The following is a 13265-nucleotide window of genomic DNA, read 5'->3' on the forward strand; positions in this document are numbered from 1 at the left end:
GGAGCCTGTGCAGTCTCGGGACTAGCTGTAGCTCTTGGGAGCGTCTGAGTCAGAAAAATTCCAAAGGCTACACAGCTCTCTCGGTACACAGTGGAGACCTGACCTTGGAGCTGGTCTGAAGGACCGAGTAGGGCTGGGCCTACATTCCTGGGACCACAGGATTCTCCTCAGTGTGTGGCCCCAAGAAGCCAGGAGTGCTGAGCCGCTGCAAGGTTAAGTGAGATCTGTGGGGCTCTTCTCAGACCAAAGCTCACACTCACGTAACCTAGGAGGCACCAAGGGCCAGCTCCAGGCAGCCTGGAGGGAAAAGCCAGGCCCCAACTCAGCCCTGAACCTCAGTCTCTCCTTCTGTTCAATTATCACTCGTGAGAAGTTGTACTCGAATCTGAAGACTCAGGTCTTGCATCCCTAACTCTTTAAGACTTCCCTGGCCTCACTGCCCACCATTCTGACCCTGGACCACCGTTGTTGGTCTCCTACACCACAGTGGGAACCCCCGCCCAAAGCTGCGGCTGTGGCCCCAGAGCTCAAAACAGGGCCTAACAAAGGGGTGGGGGTCAATTGCACATCCACCCGCCTTCTGCCACATCGCCTCACATGGAGGGTAGGAGGGCAAGGCACAGGCATCTCCTCCACCACCTGGTCAAGAAAGACGTTACCTGGGCACCTGGGTGGCTCAGTCGGTTAGGTGTCTGACTTTAGCTCAGGTCATGATCTCCCAGTTTGCAGGTTCGAGCCCCGCATCGGGATCTGTGCTGACCGCTCAGAGCCTGGAACCTGCTTTGGATTCTGTGTCTCCCTCTCTCTCTCTGCGCCCACCCCCACACATGCTCTGTCTCTCTCTCAAAAATAAACATTAAAGGGGCACCTGGGTGGCTCAGTCGGTTAAGTGACAACTTCGGTTCAGGTCACGATCTCACGGTTTGTGAGTTCGAGCCCCACATCGGGCTCTGTGCTGTCAGCTCGGAGCCTGGAGCCTGCTTCAGATTCTGTGTCTTCCTCTCTCTCTGCCCTTCCCCAATTCGCACTTTCTCTCAAAAGAAATAAAACATTAAAAAAAACAATAAAAAAAAAAAGATGTTGCCTGAGTGGTGCACAGCCAAGAAGGAAGTGCTGTCCCCTAAGAAACTTTGGAGGGGCCTCTTCAATCCTGTGGGAGACACGGGTTCCCCAAGTGTGCCTGCTGTCTAAGGAGGGCCCTAAGGAGGGTCTGCTTAGCTGTCCTTGTACCACGTGTAGCAAAGGGAGGAGGGAAGGCCCCCAAGGGAGGTGCCCTCCATTCCAGGCCCTGGAGCCTGATACCCTGTGGCGGCTTCCCAGCCAAGCTCAACCCTGCAAGGTGACCTTGCTAGACAGACCCAGGAGGCTCCTGACTGTGCAGCCAGTGGGTTTTATGGCAAAATCCGGACAGTGTCTGGCTTAGGTCCATAAATGGAGTGATGCAGGGGCCAGCAGCCCAAAGGCTAGGTCAAGGGTAAGATGGTGCTGAGCAGATGGAAACAGGCCCAATTCAGGGCCCTCAGTGCCCAGAGAGGAAGGGTCTCCCACCCTCCCTGGCCCCCAGGAATGGCTGTCCCCTGCTGAGCACCAACCAGCCAGCTGTTAAAAGGGGAGCTGGCACAACTGGATACATCTGGGCCTGGGCAGGAGAGGCTGCCCCACGGGACAAGGCTGGCACAGGAGCTCCTCTGGCGATGGACAACCCCGTACAGACGGAGGTGGGACTCTGGGCATTAAGGCCCTGAGAACCGCCCACTTAAGGGTTGAATGACTTTTCAGTCTCCACAGTTGCCACACATGACTTTATTTGTGAAGCCCCGGGCACAGCCCAGACACACAAAGAGCACAAAGGGGAAAGCACAGAGCGTCAGGGGGCAGCTCCAGCCCAGTCCCCACCCTGTCTGGGTCCTTTAAGAGCACCGAGCTGCAGCTCCCGCTCAGTGGGCCCCGCCCCTGCCCCTGGGCCGGAGAACAGACTTGGGCCAGCCAAAGAGCCCCCTCCAGCGTGGCCCTCGGGCCAGTCACAGACATCTCAGCAGCCAGGAGCAGGCCCCATGGGTCTGGAGCCAGCATCATCTACCCGCGACTCCTGCTCCTAGACACCCAGTGTTGCCACTGGCTTTTCTTCCTGTCCACGTGGCACAGGAACCAGGGCCTTGCCTTCTACTGATTGCCCCACAGCCCCACGACGGTGGCAGTCGCTGCCCCTCAGGCTGCAGAAATCAATACAGCAGGGATGGACGACGGGGATGACAATGGCTTTAGGACCAGGGCTTAGTGACAGGAAGCAAAGGCAGCACTAAGTGAGCAGCCCCAGGCAGGGCATGAAGCGCAGCCCGGCCACAGCACAGAGGGAGGGGACAGTGCACAGACCGCAATTCCCTAGGCGCTGGCGCAGCCCAGAAGGGTAAGGAAGGCAAGGTGGGAGGGGACCGCCACAGGGCCTGGAACTGGAGGCACGCATCAGCAGAGCGCCCTCAGGTGGTAACAAGTTTAATGGCAGAGCAGCTCTCAGCCCTTTCATGGGGGGGGGGGGGGGGGGGCGGGCCAGCTCCTCTCCAGTGGGACCAGGAACAGTCCAGCAGGGAGACATTAAAAACCCAAACCCCAACAGGAAGCACACACCTGCACACACACCACACCGACACACATACTCAGGGACTGACATGACGCGCGAGACAAACACCCTCCCTGCCTCTGGCCAGAGTCCTTCATCTGAGTCCCTTCCCAAGTCACTGGTTCAGGCCAAGGGGTGGGGAGAGGTCGGTTTCGCATCTACACCTTGTACAGCGTCTGCAGCAGGTTGTGGCGGGCAAAGGAGCAGGCCTCCAGGGCACCGTTGGGCCTGTGGGGAAAGAAGGGTCAGTGCGGGGGGTGGGAGGGCACGACACACACCACTGGGGCCCAGGGAGTTCAGGCTGCAGCAGGGGCCAGTTTCCCACCTATGGAGAGGGAGTGGGGGCCATTTCTGAGGCTAAAAACACGCCAGCATCCAGTTTTCTAACTTTCAGGACGACTTTTCCAGGAGGCGGGGGCGGGCGGGAGTGGGGGGTGAAGCTCAGAGGTGGCAGCACACCCAAGGCCGCTCAGCCCAGACTTGGCCAGAACACAGGCCTCTGCTCTCCACCAGGCAGCCCTTCCCAGGGCGTCCTCACAGACCCTACAGTGCCACCTGGGCCCTCACGAGTAACGGGCTGGCCACTGTCACCATTGAGATCATTAACATCACTACACAGGAAGAACGTGGGCGAGACATCCAGGGTGCCAGGCGAGTGTGGGGCGCAGCCAGGACCCGCAGCCCATAGACACCTTAGTCTAGCGCAGCTGTGAGACCCCACACCATGTGGCCAGGAGTTGAGGGAGGAAAGATGTGCCTGTCACTTCAAGGCCACTCGGTCACCTCAAAGAAGATCTAAGGGACAGCTTTTATAAATCCCCGTTTTAAAGTGGTATAGACCGAGGCCTGCACTGAGGGCGGGCAGGCGGCTGAAGGAGGTACCTGTGACAGACCAACAAGGGCAAGGGCTTCTTCTCAGAATAAAAGGCGGCCCAAGGGAAAAACGCCGACTAGAAGCTGAAGGGGACAAAAGGAGCTGGACTTATGTGGGGTGGGGGGAAGGCAGGGACTAGGGCCATTGACTGGAGATGCTCCAGCGAGCTAAGAGCTGGGGTCAAGGCGATGTCCCCTGCTGTGGGAACAGGCATGGGGAGAATGCAGCTTGCTGGGAAGTCGGGGCCATGAGACGTGCGGCCACGGTGAGGGCTCGCGCTGGACTCTGGCAGAGGGGCCACGCACTCAGCTCTACACCCGTGAGGTTCAAACTCATGACCCCGAGATCAAGAATCGCACGCGCCGCCGACTGAGCCCGCCTGGCACCCCTCAGCCCGGCTTTTCACTCGGGCCAGTCCACCTGCAACAGAATGGGTGGCCTGGGCAGCCGCAGTGGCGAGGGGCAGGTGTGGAGGCAGGCAGGTGGGCAGACATGCGAGAGCGTGAGGCCTGAGGAGGCAGTGCTGTGCGCAGGGAACCGCAAGATGCCGCGGTGGCGGAGAGGCCACGGTGCGAACAGTCCCAGAAGCCAGCCAGCGTTCCTCACTGTGCCCTGAGCCAGACCACCCCCGACGCTTCACACACCCAGGCACGACCCGATGGCACGAGCCACACGTATGTCACCCCACCCCCCCGCCAAGGCGAGGGGGAGTTTCTGTCGCTCTCCTGCCTCACTCCCACTTCCCTCCCAAAGCACCGGATTCACGGTAAGTACGGGTGGTCAGAGCCCCCAGGGACCACCTCATTCAGCAACTTGGTGGGGCAGATGGGAAGACTGAGGCCTGAGGAGGGCCAGAGGTCGGCTGGGGCTACACAGGGCCCCAGTGAGAGCAGGGGACAAGCCTTCTGACTCATCCCTGGTGGGCACTGGAGTCTGAAAGCTCCTTGTTATCCAGCTATGGCTACTGCCCCACCAGGAGCCAGGACCCTCCTCCAGGACGCGGCCAAGATTTCCAGGTCTCTGGGCATTTGGCATTCGCAGGGGAGGGGCCTGTGGCTGCGGAAGACGGGTGTGACAGGCCCCTTCAGCCTCAGCCCTGTAGCTGAGAGAATGGACACAGAACTGCTCGCAGACACATCCCGGAGTACAGGACCTTGAGCACCAGGGCGACCATGGGCAAACTCCTCCCCTCCTGTGCTGTTTCCTCGTCTGGAAAATAGGGGCCTTTCCACGTTCTCTCTCTCAGGAAAAGACACTATTCCTGAGGCCCCTGTCCTCAGCCTGGCACAGGGGAGGAGAGACTGAAACATGGATGCTGAGAGCCCAGGAGGCATGAGGGTCTCTCACAGGCCTGAACGTGCAGGCCAGGGAAGCCTGCACTGACGAGGGGCCTGCAGACGCCGGAACCGGCTGCCGTGTGAGCCAATGAGGGCACACTCACTTGGTCATGAATGCCAGCAGCAGGGGTGCGAGGGCCTTGGGGAAGTAGTCCTGCTGCACCATGTGGTTCAATGCCATCAGAGGGCCATACAAGTTGGCAATGGCCTTGACCTTGTCTTCACTCTGTAAGGGGAACACAGAGCACAAACAGGGTGAGTGAGCTACAGGGCCACCGGGGTCTGGGGTGCTGTAGGTCTCCACCACCAGCCCCCTGCCCAGAGAGTCCCATGGCCAAGGTCAAGCTGAATCCCATCACCAAGGCGAGGCTGCTTAAGCAGACCCAGAGACAGGGTGGGTGACAGGTCCCCCGACAGGACTCAAGGTGTGGGACAGGGTGGGTGGGTGGGCAGGTGTACTCCCTTCCTCCCCTGAAGTTGCACCTTGAGCAGACCCATGTGGATGAGAAGCCTGGTGAGGAAAGCATTGGAGTTGAAGGAGGATGAGCTGAAGGCCTTCTTCATCAAGGCATCTGCAAGACAGAAGCAGCAATGGGGCCACAAATGAGTTCGTGGCAGCAAATGGCTGGTCACCAGCCAAGGTCACGTAGCTCTGGCACACACAGGTTGGGTCCTTTCTTCTGCACTGATCAGGTGAGCACAGGGCAGCAAACCGTGGTCCCAGGCTGAGGGGACAGCCAGGAGAAGGGCTCAACCTACCAGCTCTGACACCTTGTCCTTCTCATGCTGACTTCACACACTGCAAAAGGGCTTGGGGACCTTGCACAACCAAGGCGGGGCAGGCAGGGGGCAAGTTTAAGTGAGGCAGATCACCCTGGGGGAGATTTCAGCGGTTCTGTAGACGTGAGGGGGAATGAGCAGAGAAGGGAGGGGAAGGAGTGGCCGAGGGTCTATAGGCACCGTGTGGGCACACACTTCCGTGCTAGGCTGTTCTGGGAAACAATTCAGGTTACTTGTTCCCATCAGTGCTCATGGGGATGGGACCTCAGGGAGCAGACTTAGTGACTCCGTCTGGGCCTCGCCAGCCTACCCAGCCTTGCTCGCCACTGACCCTCCTGCCTCGATGCCACCCACAGGGCACCAATCCAGGAGAAAGCATCACGTTTCTCCACTCCTCTCTACCCTTCTCCACGTGCTGGGCCCTTCCTTCCCTGTCTGCCTTCCCAAGTCTGACCACACTGCAGAGCTCAGACATGCGTGGTCAAGTGGAAGGTGACAGGTGCTATGATGGAGGTAACAGGGAAAGGGGTAGTAAGGGAGAGTCATGACAGGACCAGAGATCTTGGGAAGCCTGGTGAAAGAAATGGGGAAAGCAGGCATCCTCCAGGGTTGCAGGTGGAGGGGACTGTGTGCAGAGGCTCAGGTGAGGACAAAAGCTCAGCTCTCTCATGGCCTCTCCTCTGAGAGGACTGCTCCCATCAGGGCCTTGGGGCTGTGACTATCTGGTCTTCCTACAGCAGACGCCTGGCTGAGTTCTAACTGTATGTAACTGTATGGCTTTGGAAAGGCCTCAGTTGCCCCATCTGCAAAAAATAGGAGAGCAGCCAGCCTACTCCGTGGCAGGAACCCAACAAAATAGGTAGGAGGGGGTGGAGAGCAGTACATACTTTAATGTTGGAACAAGGGGTTCCAGCCACCGTAAATGTCATCTGAGCCCTGATGCAGCAAGAAGGCAGGGCCATCCGTGCCCCGCCCACCCCACGTTACCTACTGCATCTTGCACTGCTGTCCTCACTGTGGCTTCATCCTTAAACACAGACGACACTTTCAGGAAGGCAGAGACCACCTTTTCCGGGTCAGATGTGTCAGTCTGAGAACACAAGAGACAATGGCTAGTCACCAGGGGCCAGAGCCCCAGGGAAGATGTGCCTGCACTCTGCTGCTGGCTTGGCTGGAAGAGGCCTTGGTGAGACACGGGCCTCTGGTGGGCAAAGATGGGTCCTGCCTCGCGCCCACACTGTCCCCTTCGAGCCAAGCATGGTCCGGTCCATGGCAGGTATGCAAAGCATACAGGGGGAGTGCATCAGTATTAAAATGGGTTATTCCCGTGACCCAGTGCTCCTCTTCTTATAATCTAACCTGAACAAAATAATCCAGGATATAGGCTAGACGTCATTCAACACAAGGAAATTTAACTTCACCTAACTTCACTGGGGTGGAGACAGGTGGAAGCAACGTGAATGTCCAGAAACAGTGTCTGAGTGCTATATCCACTCACTGGGGTAGCAGGCATGGTTCCCGACACAGGAGATGGCGAATGGTATTACATGAAAAAGTGGGCCTTTAATCTCATTTGTCAGGGAAAGAAACAGAGAAAACATGAAAAGGAAGTCAGCCAAAAGGCCAAGCCAGCTCTGAGAGCGGACACATTTTATTTCTCTGTATTTATCATTTAACTTCTCTGAAACCCTGCTGTCTCAGGTGTAACCCGGCGTAACAGGGTCTACGCTCTGGGCTGCCCAGAGGGTTACATAATGAAACCATGTCTAAGTACTCGGAGCAGTGCCTAGCCGACAGGAGGCACTGAACAGTCACCTCAATATGAATCAGGGAATGAGGAAGCGAACAAATGGATGAACAAGCCAGCGAACCAACAAACGAGTGAGGCGGGAGCAAGGGCACACTAAAGCACGTGACCTCCACAGGAGCCCTGGGCAGGACAGCTGTTCTAGAACACAGGAAGGAAGCCTAGGTGTGTGCACACGAGTGTGCTGGGAAAATGCCCCAGGTGTCACTAGGTGCAGCAGGCCTGCCCTTCCTGCAGCCCAAGTGTGTTCCCGGTGGCGGGGTCCACTTCTGGAGGTTGACAGATACACTGGTCACACTCCTTTATGTGTATTTTTAAAATGTGGGGGAGGGGCCCTAGCCGGCTCAGTCTGAAGGAAGGGTATGCAACTTGATCTCGGGGTCGTGGGTTCGAGCCCCATGTGGGTCACAGAGACCACTTAATAAATAACACTTGGGAATGCAAGCTGGAGCAGCTACTCTGGAAAACAGTAGGTAGGTTCCTCAAAAAACTAAAAATAGAACCACCCTACACCCCAGCAATTGCACTACTAGGCATTTATCCAAGGGATGCAGGTGTGCTGTTTCGAAGGGACACACACACCCCAGTGTTTATAGCAGCACTATCAACAATAGCCAAAGTATGGAAAGAGCCCAAATGCCCATCGACGGATGAATGGATAAAGAAGATGTGGTATATCTATACAATGGAGTATTACTGGGCAATCAAAAAGAATGAAATCTTGCCATTTGCAACTACGTGGATGGAACTAGAGGGTATTATGCTAAGTGAAATTAGTCAGAGAAAGACAAAAATCATATGACTTCACTCCTATGAGGACTTTAAGAGACAAAACAGATGAACATAAGGGAAGGGAAACAAAAATAATATAAAAACAGGGAGGGGGACAAAACAGAAGAGACTCATAAATATGGAGAACAAACTGAGGGTTACAGGAGAGGTTGTGGGAGGGGGGAGGGGCTAAATGGGTAAGGGGCACTAAGGAATCTACTCCTGAAATCATTGTTGCACTAGATGTTAACTAATTTGGATGTAAATTTAGAAAAATAAAAAATAAAACAAGTTAAAGAAAAAACAGCAAGGAAAAGTGAGCCAGCTGAGCCTGATTAGTATTGATTGGAATTTCTTGCCACCAATAAATTTGCCTATTGATGTCGAAAAATAAATAAATAAATAACACTTAAACAAACGCACCTGGCAGTCCCCACTCCCGCTGACAGTGTCCCCTCCCAATCCCATGCTCTGCTCATCCCCATCTCCACGGCACGCTGGGCTCAGAGGTTGGAAGCGTGGCCGCCTACCTGCTGGGCTATCAGCACGGAACTCTTGGGCCCAAGGCGCAGCAGCTTCTCTGGAGAGGGGAAAGCCAGGAAAGTGGAGACGTCTGCAGGAGGCGGGGAGGATAGCACGGGAGCTGGCTCCTGAGGGACAGGCGGCACAGGTGGCTCTGTGGAGGTCCGAACCCAGACTCCTCACCCAGAACATGCAACCTTCGCTCTAGGTAGTCAAGGCTCAGAGTCTTGGATTCTTCCTCCCACTCACGTGCAGCCCCCAAAGGGTGAGGGGCCCGCAGAGGCCGGCCCTTGCTGGCTCCTAGCATGGGAGCCTCTGGGATGGGGGCAAGCCACCTCCTTAGGCCAGGCGCCTCCTTGCCAGGACATACGACGTCCCAGAAGTGATGTAAGAAGTGCGTGGGGGCCAAAGTGGACCCCACCAGGAACTGGAGTCTAGCCCGGATAAGCACTGCTAGCGAGGTGCCCAGAGAAAAACTAAAAACTGGAAAGTGTCTGGCCACTTGTCGAAATGCTTCCATAAACCAGGGAAAAAGTGAAATTCAACATGAGTGTGGGGGTCCTCGTCCAACCTGTGGTTCGCCAGAGTTTTTAGTCAGGAGCGTATGAGGAAAAGGACACGGTAGCCCTGACTCCACCAGCCCTCCTGGCGAGGCGAAGGGACACCGAGTGTTCAAGCTGGACCAGTCTCCAGAAGGGGGGGCTGTCCCTGCAGGTCGCCAAGATGGGTAGGAAAAGAATTTCTATTTATGCCTATTTTTTACTCTCTTCTTTTAGAGATATTTATGTATGTTTCATACTAAACGGTACAGCCGCGTCATATATGCTATAATCACATCATGATGCGTAAGTGAATAAACGCATCTGTACTGGGATAAATATAAATATGGATGAATACAGCTATATTGGGATGACTTTTCCTTTTTCACTTACAGGGGTGCGCATTCAAAAATAGTTTGCACCCAATGTACTTAAGTGGATTCCACACCCACCGCCCCCGTGAAGATGTCCCAGGACTTCATATTCGAGAACCAGGGCTCTGATCCTGCCAAACGACAAGGAACTCACTCCACTGTTTGGGTCCAGAATCTTCCTTGATGGTGTGGATGACTCCTCTCCTTGCCCTTGCTGTGGCTCTTCTTCCTCCTCCTCCTCTTCCTCCTCCTCTTCCTCCTCTTCTTCCTCCTCCTCCTCTTCCTCCTCCTCTTCCTCCTCTTCCTCCTCCTCCTCCTCATCATCCTCACCCTCATCGTCACTGCAGAGGGGAGTTGGCTAAAGCAGACCCTCCCTGCCCAGAGGCCCATGTTGGCTCTGAGGCCTGGCTCCACAACCCACAGACCCCAATCAGGTGGGAGGGAGCCTACAGAGGATGGGGGCGCCGCTGCTCCCAGGGTGAGGGCATGTGGGTCACCAGGGAGCCCATCATCCAACTCTCATCACCCAGGGAAGCCCATGTTGTGAACACGGAGAAACCACATATCCACCCTCGCCCGTAGTCCCCCACTGGGGAGACAGAAAAGGAAGAGAACAGTCCGTCACAGCTGAGGCCCAGGGCTTGGCATGAATACTGCCCAGGCTGAGACGCTGTATCTCACTGCTCACAGGAAGCTGTGGCTGGGGGGGAGGGGGGGGAAATGGGGATTTCTGGGACTGTGAGCCCCTCAAGGCCATCTGAGCCCCCAGTTCCTAGCAGCAACACAGGCATAGAACTGAGGGGACACAAGTGAGGGTCTGACAGGTGAATGAAGCCAACCTGGGGGCCAGAAGGCCAGAGGGAGCAGGTGCTGATGACGCAAACTGACTCCCACCCACACGGAGGAGGCAGCCCTGCCACCACGGCCATGGCCACAGCCCATGTGGCTCCGCAAACCCTGAACTCCCTGCTCTCTTGCATCAACCTCCTCCTTTCTGAACTCTGTCTCCAAGTCTGGTTCCACACCCCCATCGCCGCCCTGACCTCACTGCTACTCTACCCCATCTGTCAGCTCAGACCAAAGGTCATCCCTTCAGAAGCCTCCCCACCTCACCCACTCCAAAGGGTGACCACTCTCAGACCTTCACTGTCTCTGAACATACAGGAACTTAATCATTCTTGGCCGCCCGTCCAGCCAGAATGAAGTCCCACGAGTCAGAAACGTTCACTGTCTTATCCTTGCGCCCCTGATGCCTCGCACAGCATCTGACACATACAGGAGGGGCTCAAACAATGGCTCCTAAATGAATAAAAGGAGAACCACAGCCCACAGCTCCCTACCTGAGGGAGGCCAGCACCTTGGCCATGTTGAAGCCGTCTAGCACCTCCTGGAGCTGCTCGCAGCCTTCTTCTCCCAGCGCGTTGCCTGCTCGCGGAGAGGAGGAACGGAGAGTCAGGATGGGCAGCAGGGCCCGCCCGGCAGGCGTGGGCCAAGGCCACCACTCCTATTACCATTGAGGTCCAGCTTCTCCAGCTCAGCCTTGTCGGCCACGGCCTCAGCAACGGCCAGAGCAGCATCTCTCTTGATTTCACAGAACGACAAGTTCAGCTCCTGAAAATAAGAGAAAGGAGTAGAGGCCAGCAGAATCACAGGCCAGGAGACCACGTTCTCCTCTGAAGCCTGTTTTCCCCAAGGGAGGGTAAGGCAGGCTCTGAGCTCCAGCTGGGCACAGTGACAGCGACAATAATAATAATGCCAGTTAGCTAGCGATGCACCAGGTACTCAAGGCGCTCTCTTACACTATGCTATGATGACCTCCATTGCTCCCTCCTCCCATTTCCAAAACGATGAAACTGCGGCTCACATCACACAGGTGAAGAGAATTGCACAAAATGAGAGAGATGTGGCAGGGCTGAGCCACAAACCCAGGCCCACCTGGCCTTAAAGACCACACCCCTGCCACCCACGGCGGCAACCCCGAGTGTGGGGGAAGCCCAGACCCGAGGGGAAGACACGGGTGGCGCCGGCACCTTCAGCTTGGGCAGGCCCCCGCGCACGGCATCTGCAATGGCGACAGCACCCTTGGAGCGCACCAGGCAGTCCCCGAAGTTGATCACCTCCACCTGCCGCAAGGTCTTCAGCGTCTGCGAGGAGGAAGCAAAGGCCAGAGTGAGGGTGTAGGCCCCCCAGCAGCCCTCTGAGGGCCAACGGCACACCCTGTGTCAGCCGCCACACTGTCCTCCTCCATCCAGTCTGGCCTTCTCAGCACCTCACCAGCTTTTGTCACCTCCTGGCCTCTGGCTAACCTCCCTCCACTCTACTTCTGTTCTATCCAGAACCTTCCTGAAGCATAAATCTGACCAAGTTGCACGCTAGCTTAAAACACTGCATGGCTGCCTATTACTCATGGGAGAGCCTCAGAATCAGCAAGGCCACGAGTTTTTGCCTCCCTCTCCTATCGTCTGACCCTCAGACACCTCCTGAACCTTGCCTGTTTCAAACCAGGACCCTCTCCCATGCTGCTGATCCCTTCGCCTGAAACACCCCTTTGTCCAAGGTCCATTTGTCTTATACAACTTGGCCAAAATGTGACCTCTTCCAGAAAGCCTGCCCTAAGTCTGATCTGAACTTCCTGTACTTCCCCTACACTTGCAGATGCTTCTGCCAATCCCCCACAGCAGCAGGACTAGGCTTTTGTGGAGTCTTAGGGTCCAGCGAGGTCTTGACACCCAAACAGCCCTACGTTCACAGCCCCGCACTGTCACAGGCCTCTCCCCTCCCTCCATGAATTAGGGACTCCTTGAAGGCAGAGTCTGACTCAACTCTGCATGGCCCACACTTGGCACAGGGCTGGGCACTGGACAGGGCTCGATAAATAGCTGATCAAAGAATCAATGAGAAAAGCAGTCGGGCTGGAACCATCTTCCATGCAGATTCTGAGAACTAATCCAGCACCAACAGCTGGGTTTACACAGAGGCAGCTCAGGAGGAAGGCAGTATGGACACTCAGAGCTGCCCAAAGAGAGCGCAGGTAAGCTTCTGACACATGGCCTGTTCTGTAACGTACCCATGAGGTACACGTCCGGTGGGTGGGCAGAGCAGCTCACCTGCTGATACGTGCATTAAAAAGGCAGCAGCCAGGGGCACCTGGGTGGCTCGGTTAAGCATCCAACTCTTGGTTTCAGCTCAGGTCATGATCTTATGGTTGATGGGTTTGAGCCCCACAGTGGGCTCTGTGTGGAGCCTGTCTGGGATTCTCTCTCTCCCTCTCTTTCTTTGCTCCTCCCTTGCTATCTCCCTCTCAAAATAGATAAATAAGTTTAAAAAACAAAAGAAAGGCAGCAGCCAGACCCTGCTTACTGCTCTCTGACCCTGCCACTCCCGCCTCACCTTGGCCATAGCCACAGCGCCCTTCTCAGTGAAGGTGTTGTCGTTCAGGTTGATGACCCGTAGCAGGGGGTTGATGGCGAAAGCCTGGGCCAGGGCAGTGACACCGGGGTGATTGATCCCATTCTGTGGCATGTGGACCTCCTCCAGAGTCCCGATGATCTGTGAGGGGCAGGAGGGACAGAGCAGAGTGGTGGGCTCCCGAGCTCCAGGGACATCCAGTAGGTAGGAAGGTGGCACTACACACTAGATACGGG

General features: G+C 56.2%; 1 protein-coding gene across 4 annotated transcripts in view; it reads right to left on the reverse strand.

The window, feature by feature from the left end:
- Window positions 1–1788: 1788 nt before the first annotated feature.
- Window positions 1789–13265, reverse strand: part of RANGAP1 (Ran GTPase activating protein 1) — a 32364-nt gene continuing 20887 nt past the window's right edge. For 2 of the 4 annotated variants that reach the window (XM_043562713.1, XM_043562710.1), the window contains exons 7-16: window positions 13012–13170; window positions 11652–11765; window positions 11133–11232; window positions 10962–11046; window positions 9776–9962; window positions 8717–8836; window positions 6596–6698; window positions 5312–5400; window positions 4933–5054; window positions 1789–2845 (exon numbers count right to left, since the gene is read on the reverse strand). In XM_043562713.1, coding sequence (XP_043418648.1) covers window positions 2776–2845; window positions 4933–5054; window positions 5312–5400; window positions 6596–6698; window positions 8717–8836; window positions 9776–9962; window positions 10962–11046; window positions 11133–11232; window positions 11652–11765; window positions 13012–13170 — 1149 coding nt within the window. In that variant the 3' untranslated portion in view covers window positions 1789–2775. Of the gene's footprint in view, window positions 2846–4932; window positions 5055–5311; window positions 5401–6595; window positions 6699–8716; window positions 8863–9775; window positions 9963–10961; window positions 11047–11132; window positions 11233–11651; window positions 11766–13011; window positions 13171–13265 lie in introns of those variants that run through there. The other 2 variants (XM_043562711.1, XM_043562714.1) reach the window with 2 other exon arrangements.

The sequence above is a fragment of the Prionailurus bengalensis genome, chromosome B4 (genome assembly GCF_016509475.1).
Source record: "Prionailurus bengalensis isolate Pbe53 chromosome B4, Fcat_Pben_1.1_paternal_pri, whole genome shotgun sequence".
Taxonomy (NCBI): domain Eukaryota; kingdom Metazoa; phylum Chordata; class Mammalia; order Carnivora; family Felidae; genus Prionailurus; species Prionailurus bengalensis.